Source organism: Caretta caretta, chromosome 15 (assembly GCF_965140235.1).
Source record: "Caretta caretta isolate rCarCar2 chromosome 15, rCarCar1.hap1, whole genome shotgun sequence".
In the NCBI taxonomy this organism is placed as follows: domain Eukaryota; kingdom Metazoa; phylum Chordata; order Testudines; family Cheloniidae; genus Caretta; species Caretta caretta.
The window spans coordinates 16,122,953-16,146,354 of record NC_134220.1 but is presented as its reverse complement, the minus strand read 5'-3'; the positions used below and the strand labels follow the sequence as shown (position 1 = coordinate 16,146,354).

The 23,402-nt window shown below is 40.9% G+C and overlaps 1 protein-coding gene across 4 annotated transcripts in view; it reads right to left on the bottom strand.

Moving 5' to 3' along the window:
- The window catches only part of LOC125623172 (septin-2), a 93,041-nt gene that overhangs the window by 42,012 nt on the left and 27,627 nt on the right, over window positions 1–23,402 (bottom strand). For 2 of the 4 annotated variants that reach the window (XM_048822098.2, XM_075119973.1), the window contains exons 1-5: window positions 19,112–19,240; window positions 10,433–10,484; window positions 8,533–8,632; window positions 6,256–6,342; window positions 5,422–5,545 (exon numbers count right to left, since the gene is read on the bottom strand). In XM_048822098.2, coding sequence (XP_048678055.1) covers window positions 5,422–5,545; window positions 6,256–6,342; window positions 8,533–8,632; window positions 10,433–10,459 — 338 coding nt within the window. In that variant the 5' untranslated portion in view covers window positions 10,460–10,484; window positions 19,112–19,240. Of the gene's footprint in view, window positions 1–5,421; window positions 5,546–6,255; window positions 6,343–8,532; window positions 8,633–10,432; window positions 10,485–10,889; window positions 10,915–19,111; window positions 19,241–23,402 lie in introns of those variants that run through there. The other 2 variants (XM_075119972.1, XM_048822099.2) reach the window with 2 other exon arrangements.

The window sequence follows — 23,402 nt, the reverse complement described above, 5'->3', positions numbered from 1 at the left end:
GCACAGGATGGATTGTGCTCACTGAATGCACAGCTGTTCAGTAGTTTGTTTTATCCTCATTTGTGTGTGCATATATCATTAAAGTTCATATAAATTAAACCAGAATGTGATCAAAGACTATCAATGAATTTGTACAACAGAGTTAGATTAAGGTTTCACAGGTGTTAATCCTGGCCCTTCCTAACTTTTGAGAGCTTGACTTTCCAATCTTAATGTTCTTCCAACAAAGTTTTTTGTATGTACCTCCCAAGGTTTCTAAAATAGCAAACTAAAGAAAATACACTCCATCATATGATCACATGGGTCATCACCAGAGTTGGAGCTTTTAGATCCACAGCACAGACCTCTGCCACTTGAGCTAATGGAGTAACTAGCAGCAGTAGTAGAGTGGCATCCTCTGTGTAGACCAGTAACTAGATGAAGGTGAGATATATGCTTTGCCAGAGGGCTTCACAGACATTTGACGACACCAGAATCAGAAATCTTGGGTTCCATCCCAGGTTCTGGAGGAAAGTGATCTCTAGTAGTTGCAAACCCTTATACTCTGTAACCCCCAAGCCTGACCACCTCTGTCTTGTCCTCTCCAACCTGTGCAAATCCAGTCCCAGTCTTGTCTCTTCTCCTCCTCCAGCTCCTCAACCCAACATTATTTCCCTTCTCTTCCCCAACACACTTAATATCTGGCTCCCAGTCCAAGACCCAGTCTTCTCCCAGACTCTGTCTTACAACACCCATCTCCCTCCCCAGATTGCGATTTTTCAAAGGCTTGTAACTTCTAATTTGGGCAATTTTTCCCACAGAAACAACAAAAAGCAACCCCCCTTGCTAAATTTCAAGCCCCTGCTCAAAAGTATGGAGGACACTATGGATTCACAACAAAAATAATTATTACAGCTGTTTTTTTGTTTTTTTTAACATGGGCAAAACAATGTATTTTTTCCTAATCTGGCTCTCGGAAAGGGATGAACCCTTTTTGCTGAAACTTTCCAAAGCCTTCAACCTAAGTCATACACCTGGAATGAAAAATCTCAGCCTGAAAGGTTACAATTCGGCGAAGTTATAAGCAACTGAAAACAGGGACTTACAATAGGAAGTGTCAGGCAACCTTAAGTATAGGTGGTGCTACCAACTTCGCCTACAATAGTTTACAAAGTGACAGTAGATGTCATAAGCATGAATAGCATGCATTATAGATGTTAAAAGGACTTTAGTCGAAGGTGCTACACATGGTTATAAATCAACTTTATAAGCACCAATTGGACTAAATCTGTAACAATTAGTCATTTATTAAAACATTAACGTTTTATAAATGTAGCCTTTGTATAAAGTGTCACCAAATCCTCTTCATATTCCTTACAAAAATCCCATATGTCCTCTATGATGAGGGATGCTACATGTTTCCTCCACATCTCCCACGCACTTTGGCATAGCAAATCTGCTGTGCATTCCTGACCTTCCATCGCTAAGACCCATGTTATCATCCAGATATGCCTCAATCAAGCCACTGGTAGCAGCAGCAGCCACAACAATGCCACACTCCAGAACCAGAATGGTCATTCACATCCAACTACAGGGTTACATTAGACTAAAAGAATGCCACCCTACAGGAGATCCAATCTCCTCTTACAGCTGTTTAAAAATGCTTTGCAAACACCACTAACATGCACATTTCAGAAATAAATTTATAGAAGTGGGAGAATATCTATTTTCTTATTCATTTCCCCCACCTCCTAGGGCTGCCCTTTCCTGTCCACAGGCTGCTACTGACTACCTCCTCCCAACTCCCACTAATTGTCATTGTTCCTCCTAGGATGGGAAACACATATAACATGTCCCAGTCTTGCTCTTTGAAATACAAACTCTTGAATTTGTCCCTTCAGTGAATCCAAGGGCAGAAAGCAGAGGCAGTTGGGTGGGATACCTAGTCAAGAAGATACAGTGTATTATTGCTAGAATGTTAATATTACCCATGTGGCAGAAATCTCATGCTACTTTGCTGACTTTCATTGCATCTCATACAACCATTCAATACTAGCTGCCCTAGTGAAGACTTTCTGAAAAGGCCAAAGGACATCCTGTGTGCTCTGACTACCATTCCTTCTGTCACAATGAAACAAGTTTTAATGGCCAAAGTGGTTGGTGAGCTATTTCTACAAAGGATACTGTTTCCTTGTGTGTGTGCACAACCATTTATAAAGATTCTGTACTTAGAATCATAGAATATCAGGGTTGGAAGGGACCCCAGTAGGTCATCTAGTCCAACCCCCTGCTCAAAGCAGGACCAATCCCCAACTAAATCATCCCAGCCAGGGCTTTGTCAAGCCTGACCTTAAAAATCTCTAAGGAAGGAGATTCCACCACCTCCTTAGGTAACCGATTCCAGTGCTTCACCACCCTCCTAGTGGAAAAGGTTTTCCTAATATCCAACCTAAACCTCCCCCACTGCAACTTGAAACCATTACTCCTTGTTCTGTTATCTGCTACCACAGAGAACAGTCTAGATCCATCCTCTTTGGAACCCCCTTTCAGGTAGTTGAAAGCAGTTATCAAATCCCCCCTCATTCTTCTCTTCTGCAGTCTAAATAATCCCAGTACCCTCAGCCTCTCCTCATAAATCATGTGCTCCAGCCCCCTAATCATTTTTGTTGCCCTCTGCTGGACACTCTCCAATTTTTCCACATCCTTCTTGCATGTGGGACCCAAAACTGGACACAGTACTCCAGATGAGGCCTCACCAATGCCGAATAGAGGGGAATGATCACGTCCCTTGATCTGCTGGCAATGCTCCTACTTAAACAGCCCAAAATGCCGTTAGCCTTCTTGGCAACAAGGGCACACTGTTGACACATATCCAGCTTCTCATCCACTGTAACCCCTAGGTCCTTTTCTGCAGAACTGCTGCCTTGCCACTCGCTCCCTAGATAGGACAAGACAGATTTTTAAAAATTTACTATGGAGGGATGGGGGACAGGGAAAAAAATTAGACATGAGAATTCACTGTGTACATCTTCCAAAAGATACACAAGTGCTATTTTGCAGGAAAATTGTTTCTATCATATACTCTGAAGTCACTGCTTGTGTTCTGAGAATTTACACTGGAAACCTAGTACAGAATTTTATACTAAGTTATTCAGATGTGTCTGACTCCCCATGGAACTAGCTTGCTTAAAAAGCCTGCACTGAGAAAAGGAGGGGCGGGGGAGAATCTGAACATGTAGGTCTCCCAGAAACATCTTAATAGAATAAACAAGGGCATTAGAACACAATCAACAGGAAGGTCTCATTGTAACACAATACACTGGCTTAACAGCTCTTAATTCCAGCGAAAGGAAGCTCAAATCAACATTACTGACAATGAGCAAGACTGAACTGCAGTCCAAAAAGATATTTTACAGTTATTCAGAAGTTTCTGTTTTAATTAGTTTAACAACACAGACTGAGGACAAGGAAGCTGAAGATACAATTACCGCTACCACCACACTTTTGACCCTTCATCCAGGGAATTTCAAGCACGTGTAAGAGACATGGTAAAAGAAGCTAATCACTCCCATTTCAGAGTGGTCTTCTTGCAAAGCACTCCATAGACAGGAAAAAATAAACCCATTTGCCAACAATATTCTTCACCATTATCTCAAATTTTGTCCGATGTACACCACAAGATTTTGAAATGTGGTGTTTGTTAATTGTAGTTATATCAGCTGTTTATCCCCTGCACAAAAGCTTGATTTTATGACTATTTATTTCCAGTGGCATAATATGTAAATAAGTCATCTGCTTATTTAAGGTTTCTTTTCTCTGTTTAGTGCTGCTTCCTTACAATAAAAACAAATAGCTGAGAGAAATGAATTTTACCAGGGATTCTTAGCCTCCAGTTGTATAGGATGTATAAATAATCGAGAGTCCCCAGTTGGCACGCCGCTCACCAGTGCCAGTATATTGCATTTTCATTTAAAACCCAGCTACCACAGGGGTAGTCTTCCTTCTTTAAAAATAGAATGGAGCTATCCTTCCTTTCTTAATCAAAATGCGTAAGTAGCGCCCTACCAAATTCACAGCCATGAAAAATGCATCACGGATGTGAAATCCGGTCTCCCCACATGAAATCTGGTCTTGTGTGTGCTTTTACGTTATACTATACAGATTTCACGGGGGAGACCAGCATTTCTCAAATTGGGGGTCCCGACCCAAAAGGGAGTTGAAGGAGGGGGTCACAAGGGTATTTTAGGGGGTTGAAATATTGCCACCCTTACTTCAGCTGCCCAGCTCTGAAGGCAGCACAGGAGAGTGGTGGCTGGTGGCTTGAAGCCCAGCTATGAAGGCAGAACTTCCACCACCTGCAGCGCAGAAGTAAGGATGGCATAGTACGGTATTGCCTCCCTTACTTCTGTGCTGCTGCAGCTGCAGAAGTAAGGGTAGCAGTACCACAACCCCCGCTACAATAACCTTGCGACCCCTCCCACAATTCCTTTTTGGGTCAGGATCCCTACAATTACAACACAGCGAAATTTCAGATTTAAATAGCTGAAATCATGAAATTTACAATTTTTAAAATCCTATGGTCATGAAATTGAACAAAATGGACCGTGAATTTTGTAGGATCCTATGCATAAGTCTAAATTAGCAAGCTGTACAGAAAGACTTCCATCACTACAAAATGACTGTATTTATATCCTAGAGATTAATTTGACTGTGTAATTCCAACCAACTTCATTTGGAGTCACATCAGGGAAGAATTTGGTCCATAATTCAGAGATTTTTTTTTAATCTATTATGGAATGTTTTTGCAGTGGGGAGGCAGGAAATAAAGGACAAATATTCTACTCAAACTTGATTTATACTTGAATCCGGTGCTATTGAAGTTATTTGGGTAAATAAGAATCCAAAACTAAGCTAAATGCTGATTAACTAAACCAGTTTCAACCACATGGCTACAGCTCCCTTCTAGCACCTCTCTCAATGTAGGGAGCCCTTGACCCTCCTTCTACAACCCCCCCACATTTGTCACCTTTCCCCTGTCCCACCATTCCCACACTTCAGATTCTGTATTTGCCAAACATCAGAGAAACTATCTGGAAGAAGATTCCTATGAAAAAGAACAAAGTATGAGAAATTTACGGACTATTTTTATAAGTATTTTCTTTCCAAATAAATATGGACGGAGTAGGAAGACAATCTCTACTGTGATACCTAGATAACAATATATTGCTATTAAAAAAAAACAACAATGAAGTGGTTGCTTCCCTTTGCATGTCACAAAATACAGGAATAATACACACTGTTCTCCAAAGACCACTCCCATCCACTGAATCACCAAGACACATATAAAAAGGAGAGAACAAAACACTAGGATTAACATATACATATAACACCATAAGCAGAGATGGATTTAAAGATTCATCCCGGTGGCTAAAACAGACATACCAGTCCTGGCTGTTAATGGCATCGCCATATCCTGGTGTATCAACTACTGTTAAACGGAGTTTCACCCCTCGCTCCTCAATCTCTACTGTAGAAGCTTCGATTTGGACTGTTCTCTCTATTTTCTCTATAATAAAATAATGTTTTAAACATTAGTATTTCTCTTGTTCAACCCCACAGATGCCCATGTACCAGATTTATTTAAAGTGTATTGTAACCAGTTACACCTCCACCGCTACGTAATGCAGAATCCTTCAGAAAAACATGCCAAATAAACTAATAGAAGTGCAACTACAATCTATGATTAACTGAAATACCCAGAATATAATGAGTGGAGAAACACACATGTAATTATGCTGTGATTATCATTTTTTAATGTTTTATTTTTATAACTTTAAGAAGTGTGCTAGGTTCTTTACAGACAGGGAGTTCTTTGTCCTAAGGCGTTTATAATCTAGATTTTAGACATGACCACTGCAAGGTAACAATCAGCTGGAGGAAGTGGGGATTACAGTAGAATCACATGGTCAGTTTAGGCATATAGACATCTTATGGAGTTTGGGGGTTTGTTTATACTCGTAGTAACAGCAGAAGTGAGTTTGTAGGAGGGAGACATCAAACCTTAAATTATGAGAACAGAGTGGCTTAACCAACAGTGATTCGGAGTGCTGTTCCATGCATCAATGGCATGGAAGCAAAACGAAGTGGGCTTCATGGCTGAAGTCATTGTCAGAATGGAGGAATAATGGTGGGGAGGATGTGAAAGGAAACAAGGTTGGAGGTGTGTGCTTGGACTGAATGATGTAGGGCCTTAAATAAGAACACAGTCAAATTTACCTGCAGCTCCAGGAATGTAACGTTCTGGATAAAGATCAGTCAGGAATAAACTGTTAATTAAGGTGGATTTTCCCAAACCAGATTCTCCTGCAAACAAGATCATTTCAAGTAATTAAATACCTTCATCTTCCTTATCAGCCTCCCTGTAACCCCTACAAGCCTATGTAGTGGAGTAAAAATAATTTGTTCAGCCAGGGTCCACCCTATCTTTTAAGATAAAAAGATCAGAGACTCAGCTAAGCAATGCTAAAGAAAAAAGAAAAAAGAAAAAACAAATCTTTGGTGTTTGCTTACATATACGAACGCATGAAAATTCTAAATGTACTCGATTACATTTAACAGTGCAAGCAAAAATGTCACAACTGCAATGATCACATATATAAAAATACCCCCTTTACATCACAGCACTTCCAAGTCTTGAATCAAAACAGTGGCAAAGTCTTCAAACCTTTTCTCTTTTACTTATGAAATCAGAAGCCATGACATTCGAATTCACGTTTTTGTAAGTTTTGAGGTTTTCTTAAGCTAGAGATGTAAATCAGCTTTATTTTTTAAAACCGCTGTAGCACTTCAATGTAGACACTACATTTCGCTGATGGGAGTGGTTCTCCCATCAGCGTAGATAATCTGTCTCCTAAAGAGGTGGTAGCTGGTCGATGTAAGAATTCTTTCATCATCCTAGCACTGTCTACACTGAGGATTAGGTTGGCTTAACTACACCACTCAGGGAAGGAAACAGGATTTTTCAACCCTTGAGCCATGTAGCTAAGTCAACCTAACTTTTTAGTGTAGACCAGGCCCAGGTTAAGCACAACTGGCAACCAAGTTTAGCATCCTTGCATTCAGACTATATTTATTCTACATAGCAAGAACTAAAGAAAGCCACTGAGAATCTTTTAATCTTCACTTGGAAAGTTTTATAATTCTAAAAGTTTACGATCACTTTAATTTACCTGAAACTCCCTAAAACTGGCATGTGGAGTTTGCAAGTTCATCTTTGCTACATAAATTGTTTCAGGAAGCTAAAGTGATCTGTAATGGTCATGTATATTATATACCAATAAACATTTAACATTTAAGAAAAAGAAAACCCTAACATAAGCTGTCTACGCTTCAGTTGATGTTGCTAACCTAGTTTTAGATGAGCAAATCTTGTATTTGTCATCAAGAACTACAAGACATAAGAAGTTCTACAGTGATCAACAACCACAAGTAGGAGACAACTGCTGAAACTAATTTATTGTATAATCTTTGGTCAATGCTACAGCTGTCAGCACACAGGCTGTTTTAAGACGTTACATATGGTACTTCGTGATAAAGATGCGATTTCCTTTCTCCTACTAATTTCTCAATAATATGTAATATTAAGGCAAGTATCTCAAAAAGCTTCTTAACGAAAGGAGAGTAATTTGGGTTTTATAAAAGCAATTGTAGGGTTTTTGCTTAACTAAAAGGTGAAAATACCAATATAACTCAACAAGCCACTTTTAAATTACTTTGCACTTAAAAGTTCCTTCCACTTAGACAACACCAATTTCATATGGGGAAATTTAATCAGAGACATTACCCTTAACGTCACACAGTGAGTCAGGGCGGAAGCAAGAGAAGAGCTAGGAATAGAATCCCCATTTCAACGGCGAGACATCACTGTGCACGCACATCCCCATTTTCAGATGGGGAAACGGGTCAAAGCCGGTTAAGTGACTACCACTAACGTCAAACAATGAGTTGGGGGTAGAAACACTAGAAGAGGCAGGAACAGAAACCTGAATCCTTGGCGCTGAGCCATGCTCTAACCACTTCAGCATGCTCCCTCCCAAACAACTTCACAAAATAGGCAGAATTTAATTTGACAGCATACACTAGTTAAAGTCTTTGTTCTTCAGTACACCAAATACAGTAGTTAATTAAGAACAGGTGCATACTTAGGGCTTGTCTAAATGAACAGTTAGTGCGCAGCAAGTTGGGGTATAAATCTACCCCCCACACTACCTTGGCCAGATGCTAAGTGTCAGTGAGGACCCTGCTGACTGGTTCTAGCAGTTCCTTAGCATGCTTTGATCTACCCCGCTTTGAAACAGGAGTAAATCAAAGCACACCAAGAAACTGTTAGTATGTGTCAGCAGGGTCAACATGGCTACCTAGAGTGAGTGGCTAGCTTTATTGTGAGGTAGATTTACACCTCAGCTTGCAGCAAACTAGATGTTGCTGTAGACAAGCCCCTGATGTGCAAGACAATATATTTTAACACTCAAGCAATTAAAGAAAACCACCTACCAACCACCATTAGAGTGAATTCAAAGCCCTTCTTTACAGACTTCCTGTGGACCTGGTTGGGCAGATTAGCAAATCCCACATAGCCTGCTGAGTCAGAAAACTGGAAAGAAAAACAAAATTGAATACAAGTAAAAAAATACAAATAAACTGCACAAAGAAAGATAGAGAATCAACCAGTTACCTGGCAGCGTAGCAAGACAGCCCTTGGAACAACCCCTCCCAACCCTTCCTTCCCCAAGAAGTCTTTGAGAGAAGTAAAGATTCCATAGGTGCTGCGGTACATACTTGAGCAAAAGGCTCTTCCTGGACAACATTGACCGTATGCCCGCAAGAAAACACTGCCATTAACATGAGACCATAAGAAGCAACAGGTAGCCCTGTTTGAGACTGTCAATGGGCTTGCCTGCCCTCAGGGACCCCCTGCTGGCCAAGCATGGCTCTGCTAAGGCCTGCTTCACTATCCCCTTCACTTCAGATCCCTTTAAAAACCCACAGTACCCAGATATTCAAAACATTCCCTTTCTGGAGTCCAGTGTATTAGGTCCTGAACAAAGTCAATCAAAATAGACCTCCAATCTACAAAATCTTCATCCCAGTTTGAGCTGGGCCCAGACCCTTCTTCTGAAGGGTCAGTCCTCCTTTGAAGTTAATTTCTTTCACCTCAGTCCCAAACTGGGCACAGCCCTTCCTACCTGAGGATCTGTCTTCCTGATTTCCCAGCACCTCTTGCCTGGAGGTTTTGTTTTCTCAGAAGGCGGAGGGCCTATGGACTCAGGGCCCTTCAAGGGCCTTCGAATTCCCCACAATGCCTACAAGCATCTGCCAAACCCACCAGCAGCTGTCTCGCCCTGTATAAGGCTCAAGCCCCTGCCCTTAAGCCCAATTTCACAGCAGGCAATCAGCCCAAGTACATTGGACTCTGCTCCTCTTTTTTTTTTTTGCAGGGGCAGTCCCCATGTGGCAATGACAGAGTTAAAGGTGACTCTTTCATTGAGGTATGTTAAAAAGTTAATGAAAGATTTAAATCATAAGCAATCTTAAAATCACTGACATTTACAAATTGAAAAGTTATTAGAAATAGGCTCTCCTGATATAGGCTAAATATAGTGAATTTCAGCACCTAAGAATGCCTGTGTACACATGCAGAGGAAAAACATTTCTGTAAATATATGTAGAAACACAAGCACACTCGGTAGTAATGCACAGAGTATTGAGTTTATCATCACCTCCCAAGATGCAACTACAGTCACATAAGTGAACAAGTTAGTAATACAGCTGAACATAAAGCTCCAAAGTTCACAGTGCTAAATCTTTGACACAAAAGGAAGATACAGAAATGTACCTGAAAAAGTATCTGATAGATTTGGGCCATAAAAATAACAGTCTACTTCATTCTGTTATGAACTGACCCAATATCTATTTTAGGCCTAAACAAGAATTGCAGCCACTTGAATTCTGGGCTCTCTGAGCTTACTGATAGCAACAAACATTTATTCAAGACAGACACAGGAGTTTAACATGAAAGATAGACTTTTAATAAAATGATATACCGCAAATACTCCTGAACTAAAATCACTCACCAAAGGGCAGTTATTTTACTTGCAAACAAGCCTTTTACAACTCACCCAGATGGGAAAAATCTTAAATTGTAACTTATACCCAATTAAGAATTTTGCATGAAGTACATAAATACAAGAATACCAGATAAAGGAAGACTGGCTAACCTATTGAAACTATATTACTAGGATTACATACAAATTTGTTTTTCAGTAAATTTAAGAAATATATTTGAGCTAATAAATTTAGTTGGAATGTTTAACTACTTCAGTGAAAACATGAGTATTTTCAAAGGTTCAAAAGAATTATATACCACATTTGTATTATGCAGGCTTCTCTTTACCTTTACTTTTTCACCTGACTGAGACATGTTCCGTCACTGCAAGATTCAGAACCTAGAAAACAAGACCTTTGTTAGCAGTACTATAGATTAGATTCATCACAAGTTTAAGCACATGACCAAGAATGGTTACCTATCACATATTTATTATAATATGCCAAAGGAAAATTAACATGGTTTTCCTCAACATATAGGGAGCAGTCTAGTAATGAATTATTCTGTATATGATTCTGTAGATTTAGTCACTTAGTAGCTGCAATAAGGATAATACAGTTTACCAAATGAAGCTATTCAAATAACGGGGTTAAAATCATCACAAAACAAAATCCTTCACTTTAAATGTTAAAATCATCACAAAACAAAATCCTTCACTTTAAATGTTATGAATAAGCAATTGTAAATTAAGATTTGAACACACGAAATTTTTTAAATCTAGTTAATTAGATCTCTGTATCCTTACATTACTTTTGCTTCTTTAAGTAGGGGACAGATGCATCTTACTGAATCTGAGGACGTACAGTGCCAGTACAGTACAGACGTAATTTTTAGTTTGTTTTGGTTCAACAGTTTTCTAATAATGCCCTGACACTCCCATACACTTTCCCTCCTTACCCCGCCATGAATCATTTCCTCCCCTTTTTCTTCTCACAGCTGAAAAATGCCTTCCTCACCTCACAGGAGTAATTTACATATAGCCAAATGGATTTTAGTGAATTTTCATTACAAAATTCCCAAACTTCTCATCTGAAAGCGCACAGAAGTTTCTCCAGAAAACCAAAATACCCACAGACTCTGAGGGTGACAGAAGTGACTGAAAATAGTATTCTAAACGTAAATGTCATCTCTAAACACTAACACCACACTGAATGCAAGAGAAGCCTGGAATTTGGTTAATACCCACTGGAAATGAAAATTCACCACAATGTTAATGTGTATGTCAAAAGTATCTGCATTTCAACACCAGCTAGCTATCTGGAAGAGCCCTCTCTTTCAGTGCCCTCACACATCTCCACATTTGAAAAATACTAGCTGTGTTATACAGACTAACGGTCCATTTTATTCAGAACAGCTACATAACACTGAAAGGAAATGGAGGGGGGAAGGAATACTTCACAGCTTGACTTGTTGACAACACAGCTCTTGGCTGAGAAAGGGGGGAAGTGACCTATGCAGACACCTGTGCACTCAGAAAACAGATGCTTCCCTAATGCTTAGTAGTAGCTACTCTAGCCAGCAGGATGTGGCACAACTTTAGATGCAACTGCTCAGCCAAATCCTAATATAAAAACTTGGTCACTTAGCTCTGCAAATACAAGTTAACAGTAATTGCAACTTGGAGTTTAGAGGAAAATGTATTCACAGCCGATGTCGTTTTTAGTTTGTCCAGAAGCAAAAGTTTCAAATTTCCTGCTGGCTGTATAGACTACAGCCAACCTGTAAGCAAGGTCAGCTCAGCGTCTTCCCTCCTCCACCAACCTCCTTATGTATCCAGTTTGTTTGTCTGGCACAGCCATTGGTTAAGAAATATTAGTCTTGTTTCTATGACACTTCTGAGTGTCTCTAACTAGGCATCCCCACATTGTGATTCCCAAGTTGTTTTAAGTATGATTTTGTAGCAGTGGAGTTTGTTTTTATGACTCAACACACTAGGAGTTGGGTTTCCAGCCAGCCAATATTATGGATCCGCAAAGATCGCATTGATAAAGATTTCATTCCCTAGTCACAACTTAACCTACAGATGCAACTGCTTGCCCAAGTTTTGTTTCTATATTTGGAAATGTCTGTTGTCATCTTTCCCTTGAAACTAACAACGTACTTCATAATTAAAGTGGACTAGAACACCGCCACTGTTACAAGTGACATTTTAGTACAAGCCAAAATTACTAGTTTGGAAAACGGAGGAGCTAAAATTATTACGCTCCCCTGCACGTGTACATCTGGCTCACAGAAACTAGCTTCTCACAGAACAAGGTTTACAATAAATAATAATTTTCCTGAAAAAGGGAACACACTGGTGTTTTTCTTTTTCTGCCTTTCCCCAGTCCTCTGAAATTTTAACTCTCTCAACAGGGAGCTGGATGTCTCCAGGGATTGGTAATAGGACAGTGAGCGTATTACCTCCTGATTTTCAGTTCAAACCCAACCTAACTTCATAGTGACTGAAAGGCTCAGGAAGAATGACTCTACAGTAGAGCCTCAGAGTTATGAACTGACCAGTCAACCACACACCTCATTTGGAGCCAGAAGTACACAATCAGGCAGCAGCAGAGACAAGAAATAAACAACATACAGTACACTGCTGAGTTAAATGTAAACTACTAAAAAAAGGGAAGGTTTAAAAAAACACATTTGACAAGGCAAGGATACTGTTTCTGTACTTGTTTCATTTAAATTAAGATGATTAAAAGCAGCATTTTTCTTCTGCATAGTAAAGTTTCAAAGCTGTATTAAGTCAATGTTCAGTTGTAAACTTTTGAAGGAACCACCAAAACGTTTTGTTCAAATTTAGGAACAACCTCTACTCCCAAGGTATTCATAACTCTGAGGTTCTACTGTATCGGAATTGAGTTGGTGGTCTCAGTTCACTTCTTAGGGGCCAAACACGCATGTCTCAAAAGTCAGCCAAGTAGAAGTCTAAGCAGAGAAGTCTGGGTTGAATAGGAATGAAGATAGAACACCCTCTATTCCTTCACTCTTTGAAATGATCTCTCCAGATAATGACTGACACTGAGGCCTACTATACTCTACCTACTGCACATTAAAAACAATCTCTGGGGCTGTTGAATAGGCAAGCCCCTTTTACCCGCACTAAAATTCCCTTATTACTTTTTAAGTTTTAATCTGGAGATACCCATTTCAGTCACTGCAGTTCATAAACAGTACACTGTATACTTCTGAGTTAATATTCCTATAGCTTACAATTTTTGTTCCCATTTATAATGAAGAAAATTCTTGTAATACACGATAAGCACAATTTCCCCAAAAAAGTGGTGCAGTTTTGAAGCAAAGCTACCTTAGCTATTCAAATTACTGATACGTTTGTACTTTCCATTAGATCCTATTATACAACTAATATTTGCCTTGCACCCTACTCTGATCAAAAGCTCATAATATCCGAGTCTGTGAAAGAACAACTGCTGATCACATCTTAAGAGTTTGCTTAACAGTCTTGACAACACTAATATCTAGTCAGTTACTTTCTCTAGTATTTTGCTATACCTAGCATATGAAAGGAGGAATAATTAAACAAGTTCTATTCCTTATCACATGCACAATTCTTCAATAATAGTTTATAATTGTTTATAGTATGCAACATAAGATGAACACTTTTGCAATGAAGAATGTTTCAGGAAGAATTTGGATTCCAGTTATAAACCAATGAATCAATGACTTTACAAAACTTATCAAACCCAAGTGATTTAAAAGAATCCCTTAATATGCCAACAAAATACCCAAAAGCAAACAACTTTATTAGTCACATGATACAAATTAACTTTAAAGGTCCCTAACATTCTATCCACATTGCCACTGAGGTATTGTCATTTAAAATACTATTTTACCATATTAAAAAAAAAATCACTCCAGACATATTTCTAGGAAATTATTACTCTACGATGGTTAAAGTAATTTCAGCTTTTGACCTTGTGGATCATAACATTGCCTGAATGGTATGGTCATCTAGAAATTAATTCAATCCAATGACAATTAGCTGGACATCAATAGGCTTTCAGAAATATTATTGGATCCTTTGCCCCATTACTGCAAAGCAAAACTAAAAAGAAACCAGTTTAAAACTGTTTGAACATTAAGTTAATAGTAACGAAAACTAGAGAGAAGAATGGATTAGGAGAAAGTCTTTCACATTTCTTTATAGCACCAAATCACAGTAGTACTGAAGCACTGTGTCAGAGTAGATTAGTAATAAAGATGGGACAGACTGTAGTAAATAATAATGACTAACAAACTACTATTATCTGCATGCACTCACCTGAGTCGCACAATAAAATATGACTAAAAGAAATCAGTTTGATCAGGTGGGAAACCGTGCCATGTATAGAAACACTACAGTATGAACTTTCACCAACACTTGGTAATAAAATTAGTGAAAACAATTTTAATTCAAAGCAAACATATCATATTATGGCAGAAGGCATTCAAAGACCCACCTCAAGTGTCAGAAGACAAGCAAAGCAACATGTACAAATGAAGGAAATTATAAAGATAAGTACACTTGAATTAATAAGACACATTAAGCAGTCTAACTCCTGCTTTTACATTTTTTACCCTTCTAGCACAACAGAAATTGAATACAACTGAATTTCATTTACAAGGTTTCATTTTACAAAAGCAAGATGGACTTTTGAAAGTAATTTCCTCTGTGCATAGGTATATTGAGCTACATTACATAAATAAATGTATTTTCACTCAGCAAGTATGCTTTCTGAACTGCATGTTCTGTACTAATGCCTATTTCCGATCTCACAGGAATCCCATCTTAAACAGGTCTCTGTGCTAGAGTCCAAGGACTAGACAAATACCAATTTCAGTTACAGCCTGTGCTTCTGCAAACACAGACGCCACAAGCATGTCACCCCACCATCTTCTACCATGAAAAAAACCATCCAGTGAGGCAGAGAGGAAGGAAACCAGGTCATTTCCTTTGTTCCTTTCAGGATGTAAGACATAAACTGTTAGCAATAGGCAGTATGGGATTTTCCTAATGGTAACAAGAAGAAAAATGCTATGGAAAATGTACAAGGAAGTCTTCTATACAGGATTATAAATACTATTTTAAACAATTCTTGAGTGACAGCAATAACCAATTCTTTAAACAGATCCAGGAGACTGTGCAAGGATTCCTCTTTTCTGAAATCAATACTTAACAGCATATGTGATCCTTTGGTAAGTTAAGAAGGAACCACAGGAGAAGTGAAAACTGTGGTAGGGGTGTGTATGCTGGACTTGGTCTTATCAGCACTATGTGATCACATATGCTCCCAGTCTTCAAGAGTGTGGACCACCAGTAAGCCAACAAGAACATTTTAACTAAATACTGCAGAATGATTTCTTTGTTATCATAATGGCCTGTGACAAATGAAGTCCAATGCAACTACTCAAGCATGTCATAAGGAAGACTGTTTAGAATACCTCTTGCATACCAAGAAATATGGGAGTTTGGTGGAGAAGAGGATTACATTCTTCTCCAGACATACTCTTAAGATGGGTAGGGTGAGGGAATATCAAAGTACAGAGAAATTTTAATTCTAGGCCATTCCTAGTAAGGGGCGGCAACAGCTGCCTCCATATCAAAAGGCTGGCTATGCTGCTGATTCATTTAGAACGGAAATAGCTGTCACTGATTGAAGAATGTTATTTTACACGTCCATGGCTCAGAGTAATGCAGAAGTACACTGACTTCCTTCTCGTAGGAAACTAAGCAAGTCACTTCCACCAACCTAGAATGCAGGGATTTAACTGTTGTTTCCAAAAACAAACCTGCTACTGCTACAGCATTGGCAGACAGGCCAAGTCAAGATAAACCAATAGTTTAATACCTTGTATTCAGTGTTATCAACCTTTTTGATATAATTTTATGGCTTCTATTCTTTAACAGAGGAAATGCAATGTCCTTAATTTACTTTCTGTATTATCAAAAAAAAGAAAAGGCGTACTTGTGGCACCTTAGAGACTAACCAATTTATTTGAGCATAAGCTTTCCTGAGCTACAGCTCACTTCATCGGATGCATCGGTTTTATGCATCCGATGAAGTGAGCTGTAGTTCACGAAAGCTTATGCTCAAATAAATTGGTTAGTCTCTAAGGTGCCACAAGTACTCCTTTTCTTTTTGCGAATACAGACTAACAGGGCTGCTACTCTGAAACCTTTCTGTATTATAAAAAAGGCTTATGTACGTACATACACCCATTTTAGATGCAGATCAGTTTAAATAAAAGTATCAATTACAGTACCTCTGAGATCTTGAACTACTGGAACATAAGGAAATAAGAAAAGATGGGCCAAATAGGATGAATAGATTTAAATACTCATTGATATAACTTATAAAAACAATGTATACATTCTGTAATTCAATATATAATGCTTCACTGTTGCTCTATTCCCTTATCTTTTGTACTTATCACCCTCATTACTTAAGAAATTTGTAATGTCAACAATTCTATTTACCTTTAATACAAATTTATTGACTACAAGGGTTTTTTGTCTTTAAATATTAGTGACTTGGAAAAGTTAATGAAGAAAGGTTTGATGTTTTTTGACTATTCAATTGATAGATACATCTTAGAAAGTGGATGTTTGCTCAGGAACCCCTCAACATTTTTCACCAAGTTATTTTCAGTTGGGAAATAAGTTTCCCTTCTCCCCCACACAATCTGCCTTACTTTACTTACACATAAATCACACCACACACTCCAGCATCGATGCAATTCTGGTGTTACATTACAAAACACTGGTGAAAAATTGTCATGGGTTTGGCATCTTTCCACAGTACCACAGAAGTGCTTAGTTCTCTCTTCTCCTTTCTGCAGGTATGAATTCCATTGTATCACATAATGAAATATACCACACTCACAGTGTGAAGTTAAAGTTGAGCAGTTTTATGTCCAAGGGCTATTTTTTAAAAATATTTTATTTCAATTAGGAACACTAAACTCACCTAAAAAATATTCTAAATTACAATCACATTGAATCAAAAAGCAGAAAGTTTAAAATTAGCAGAATATTTAAATTTTAACAGAGAGTATATTGTTACTGTAGTATTTACATTGATTATGAATACCAGAAAACAGTGGCTTACACTAGAACAGAATGGGTCTGATCCTACCAATATTTACTAGCCATACCACTTATACAAGTAGCCATTTCACTGAAGCCAACAATATCACTTGCAGTAATAAGTACTACACCTGATCGAAGGCATTTCCACTGCCAGGACCCATTTATTTATACGGTTAATATTCAACACTTTCTCCATGTGGTATTAAGACAAATAATTCCGTTATATTAAAAATGTAAAGCTCTGATTTTTAGAACAGCATGTATAAATAATGTATGAACAAATCTAAAGTTCTGACCCTACTCATTTTAAATCCAGCTTTATCTTCTCCTAATATTATTTGTACAGCACCAACAGTATTCTAGACGCTTTCTTGCCATCATTTCACCATACAGTCACTGAGAAATAAGTCTTATAGAGCTGGTTAGCTAACTCAAAGACATAATGTATATTAAGTCATAAATGTGTTTCCTTCCTAAGCAAGCAACTACTGGTAACATTTTCAAAGAGTTATTGTATTGCGAAAACATATCTTCAAATGGTCTTGTAGAAGTTTGATCATCCACTGTCAAAGAAAAATAATTTTGATGGAAAAAAAACTAATCATATTTTATTCACCATAAGTCATCATAATACAGGGCAGGTGAGCAGATACTGTGCATGGGCTGGTAAAGGTTAGTGACAATTCTGCAAGACAGCTTTAAAAGTGGTGGGGGGAAAAGGCAAAAGACTACATTATGTTGTTCTATGCAAGAGAATCTGCATCCACAAAAATAAAAATGTTCTGAAAAGGATTGCAAATATTAATGTAACTGCCATGATGCTGTTTAGATTCTCTCCTACATGCTGAGAAATAATTTAAGACCTATAAAATAACTTTAAAAGGCATGTGTCATCAGCTACCAAATCAAGTACTAAGTCTTATTGTCCAGCTGTGGGCTCTACATTTCAACTTCCACGTCCCCATTTTCCCTTGCTTCTAACCTCAGATTATGCTTGATACTGTAATTTTGAAAGCATTTTAGGAATGCCAAATGGATCTGGAACTTCTTGGCTCCATTCACACCCAGCACTTCTGATTAAACTATGCAGTGCAGAGCCCAACAAGCAACAGCCAGGCCTTAGTCCCCTTCCAAAAAGATCTACCCGTTCCTTGTTTGTTTGTTTTTCAAAGTATTTTGTGTATCTTGTAAAACAGTCTTCAATAAACAGACTACAAAAGAAGCCCTGCCATTTTCTGAGTTCCAGTCAGACACACTCCCTCCCCTGGAGCCTCCAACGTGCTTTGGGCTTGTGACATTAAAAAGGCATCAGTGCTGCACACTTAAAAATTAAACCTTATTAAATCACACAGATATCTTTAATTAAAATCACACGATTAGCGACCTAGACACGGCCCAAAACCCCAGAAAGCCTGGAGGGGCGCTGCGGGGAGCGGGAGGGAGAGAGAAAGAAAAGGCATGGCTACTGGAGAGGGGCTTTTACTCGCTTCAGGCTCTCACACCCGCCAGGGAGCCAGAGGGGGAAAGAGGGACGAGCTGCCTGACACGGGCTCTTCTCGGGCAGCCCTGGACACCCCGCTCCGGGCAGGTCCCCCCATTACAGACACCCCGCCCAGGCGCCGGACCCAGGGCGCAGAGCGGCGCGGGGGTGGACAGAGGCGGCCCGATGCAGAGCCAGCCCCACGCCAGTAGCAAGTGCCCCACAGGGGGGCTGCCCAGCGGCTACACGCGAAGGGAGGAGGGGAGGGCAGGGCCGGCCCGGGCGCACAGGGCTCCGGCCGCAGACACCCCCTTTCCCTCACGGCTGGGGGAGGCTCCGGCTGCAGAGACACCCCCGCGCCGACAGCGGGCTGCACTCGGCGCCCCGCTCTCCGCCCGGTGCTTACCTGGGCCCAACCCCCCGAGAGCCTTCGCCGCCTCCGCGCTCGCCCAGCTGCCAGGCCGCTCTCCGGACCGGAACCGCCCACTCCCTGCTCCTCCGGCATCCCACACGGCACCGCGGTGGCTCTCCTTCAGGCCTCTCGTCTCTATGGTTGTGCCGCTCACGCGGTGGGGAGGGGAGGGCGGTGTCAGGGACAGTGGAGAAGGAGGCTAGAGTGTCTCTCTCTCTCCTGCCGCCCGGAAAGCCGGCAGCCGGGGGCGGGGCCGAGCTGTGGGCCAGGCCGCTGGGCTCGGGGGCACGGCTGGCAGCGTGACACACCATCCTGCGGCGCGAGGGCAGCGACATGACGTCGCCCCATGACATCCCCACTGTGATGGCCTCGTGGGAGGCGGGCTGCAAAGCCCCAGGTGGTTTTGGAGCCCACGAATACCCTCTGGGCGCCGATCACTAGGGCTGCTGCAAAAGATTTTTAAATTGCGCTTTTCTGTTATTTGTGTTACCCTGGCACCTAGGAGCTGGAGCCACAGAGCAGGGCCCCCGTTGTGCTAGGCGCTGTACAAACACAGAACAAAAAGATAATCCCTGCCCCAAAGAGTTTACAACCTAAGGCCCTGATTGCAACAAGTCAGCTCATGTCTGCATTTCTTCATGTGGCCGATGTAACTGTAGAGCAACACCTATAATTTTATGTTCAGATGGTAAAGCCGGATAATTGCATCTGGAGTAGCAGAGTGTATTGCTCCGATGCCTTTTTCGTATTTGTGAATTGGACATTGCGTTGTTACATGTTCCATAGTCTTCTGGGTGACCAGTGACAGACTGGAGAGTTTTTAATTTTCCATTTTTGCAGCAAGTATCCGTATCTGCCATGGTTTGTGCAGATGCAGTTGAGGGTTGTCCATGAGTGGAAGATGGCAGCCTTCACGTGGCCCACTCTGTTAAGTGAGAAATCACATCTAATACCCTCAACCCTGTGATCAAACATCGATCAGTGATCTCCAGTCTTCAGAGCAACAACTCAAGCCACCATAATGGCCCTCTTCAGGCCAGATAGGTTCTGGAACAAGGATCCTCCAACATAACCACTGAGGGACTTTCCCAGGCAAAGTACAAGTATCTTGCAAACATGTTGAAGACAATGACATCCTTATGCTCGAAGAAATCACATCTCTGATGACCAACAGGCTAGCCGCTACCGTATCCATGGTTACAACCTCACAACTAGCTGCCACTACTATCTGAAATATGGCCTAATCATATATGTGAAAAACACCATCACAGATTTTGATGTCTTCCCTCCCAAGTGAAGAATCATAGGGACCTCGAGAGGTCATCTAGTCCAGTCCCCTGCACTCAAGGCAGGACTAAGTATTATCTAGACCATCTCTGACAGGTGTTTGTCCAACCTTCTCTTAAAAATCCCCAATGATGGAGATTCCACAACCTCCACAGGTAATTTATTCCAGTGCTTAACCACTCTGACAGGAAGTTTTTCCTAATTTCCAACCTAAACCACCCTTGCTGCAATTTAAGCCCATTCTTTCTTGTCCTATCCTCAGAGGTTAAGAAGAACAATTTTTCTCCCTCCTCCTTGTAACAACCTTTTATGTATTTGAAAACTTATCATGTCCACTCTCAGCAGTAAGCTCTCGGGCTGCTGGAGCAGTGGCCCCTTCTCTTCTCCAGATTAAACAAACCCAATTTTATCAATCTTTCCTCATAGGTCATGTTTTCTAGACCATTTTTGTTGCTCTTCTCTGTACTTTCTCCAGTTTGTCCAAATCTTTCCTGAAATGTGGCACCCAGAACTGGACACAATACTCCAGTTGAGGCCTAATCAGCGTGGAGTAGAGCGGAAGAATTACTTCTCGTGTCTTGCTTACAATACTCCTGCTAATACATCTCAGAATGATGTTTGCTTTTTTTGGAACAGCGTTACACCGTTGACTCATATTTAGCTTGTGATCCACTATGACCCCCAGATCCCTTTCTGCAGTACTCCTTCCTGGGCAGTCATTTCCCATTTTGTATGTGTGCAAGAAGAAGCCACCTACACCACTGCCATCAGGATAGGAGAGTTGCACATTATCAACATGTATGTCTGCACTACAAAATGCAAACAGGCTCTAACCACTTTGTAACTAGATCTCTCAGCACAGTTGACTTTGTAGTAGAGCTGATCAACATTTTTCAGATTGAAAATATTTTTTCTTGAAAAATGTCTTTATTTCTATGGAAACTTTTTATCATTTTCTATTTTCAAAACAAGAAATATCTGAAAATTGTTTTGTTTTAATTTATAAACATTTTTTAAAATCCCCTCACATAATTAAGCTGACCCAAAAACTAATTAAAAAGAAAATCTTATTTCAGAAGTGGAAAGCTATAATGAAGGTTAATATTCTGTCACAGGTATTTTAAGGTCAGGAACAGGAAAAGTCAGGAACAGGTCATGGGTAATAAACAAAAATTCACAGAAGCCCACAACCTGCCCCTGACTTTTACTAAAAATGCCCGTGGGTTGGGGGGACAAATAGAGTGATGCTGGGGGCTTACAACTGCTCCAGCCCCAGAGGGCTGACCCAACCCCAGCCGCTGCTCTGCCAGGCCAGAGGACCACTGCTCTGGCGGCCCCAGGGCTGGCCACTGGTCACTGTTCTCAGGACTGCTGCTCCATTGGCCCCAGGGCTCACCGCTGGTCAGCTGTTCCAGCAGCCCTGGGGCTGACTGCTAGTCAGCTGTTCAGATGGACCCAGGACTGGATGCTGCTCTGGTGACCCCGGGACTGGCCACCGGCCACTGGTCTGGTGGTCCTAGGGCTGGTTGCCAGCTGCTGTTCCAGCAGCCCAGGGGCCACTGCTCCAGCAGCCCGAGAGCTTACTGCTGGGCAGCTGTTCTGGCAGCCCCAGCGCTGGCTGCCAGACGCTGTTCCTGTGACGCTGGGACCATTCCTCTCTCAGCCCTGGAGCTCACCACCTCTCAACTGTTCCAGCAGCTCCAGGGCTGGGCACCAGCCGCTTCTCTGGCAGCACCAGTGCTGGCCGCCGGCCGCTGTTCAGGTGGCCTGGGGTGGGGGCTGACTGCTGGCAGCTGCTCCAGCCCTGCGGCTGCTGTTGCAGCAGGGTTTGACTGCCGCTGCTCCAGTCCCAGGGATGCTGACCCAACCTCTGCCGCTGCTTACACCCTGGGACCGCTGTCTGGGGCCCAGAAGAAGGCACGGAAGCCCCAGAAAAATCACAGAATCTGTGACCTCCATGACAGAATCATATCCTTACCTATAATTGATCAATGAACTATTTCAATTACAGATTTTGATTTGAAAAAGTACATTGCAACATGAAACAAAAATTACTGCAAAAATGTCTGATTTTTTCCTGGTTTTTTTTACCACCTCTATTTTGTAGTGTAGATGGGATTGTAAAACATGCTGCTTTCATGTTTTACAATGAAGTTTCCAGCCTTTCTGGTTGCAGAGATAACCTTCAAAATGTAAACTTCTGCAGTATTGTCCTTTGGTGTCTGCATGCGGCCAGACTACTGAAACAATAGCCTTAAAAGAGGTATGGAAGTCTCCTATTCATGAACTGTTCACTCTGCAGCCTAATTTAATTTACCAGTTACACACTAACATTCAGAGCTGATATTGTATGGCTGACATTCAATGTATTAGAAAATACAAATAAGCCCGCAAGTTTTGACCAGAAGAAGAGTATCTGACAGATTTTTGTTGTCACCAGCTAATACATATGCCTATCTGAGTTGCTACAATGGAGCTTTTGTAAATCCAGTACTCCACCATACAATACTTACAACGTGCTTTAATGTTCCTACTTTGGGTCACAACTTATACAGGATCAGGCTCAATGTAAAGTCCAAATAATTATATTGCAATCTTAAAACCATGTTTGCCAGATGATTCCCGAGACCCATCCATAGAGCCAGTGCAGTGGACACATGGGCCATGATGGCAGAATCACAGCTGTTCTAGGAAGAGGTAAATCCCGTCTCCAGTGGAAGTGGGGGGACCGCCATGAGGAAATCTTCCTGGGATTTTTATTCCTTCTTAGTCTTCTCCTGTGTATTTTATGGGAACAGTCTGGTCCTATATTGCTAATTAGTACTAGAAAAACATTCAGTGGCTATGGAATGTTAGTTTTATTCTCTATTCCCCAATCCTGCACAGACATACTCATGAGCATGAGTAGCTGGAGCACAGACTACTCCTTTTCAGAGAAGCAGTAACGTTATGTGTTCCCACCTGCTCTGTGCCATCATGTGCTATGCTGCCAAAATGA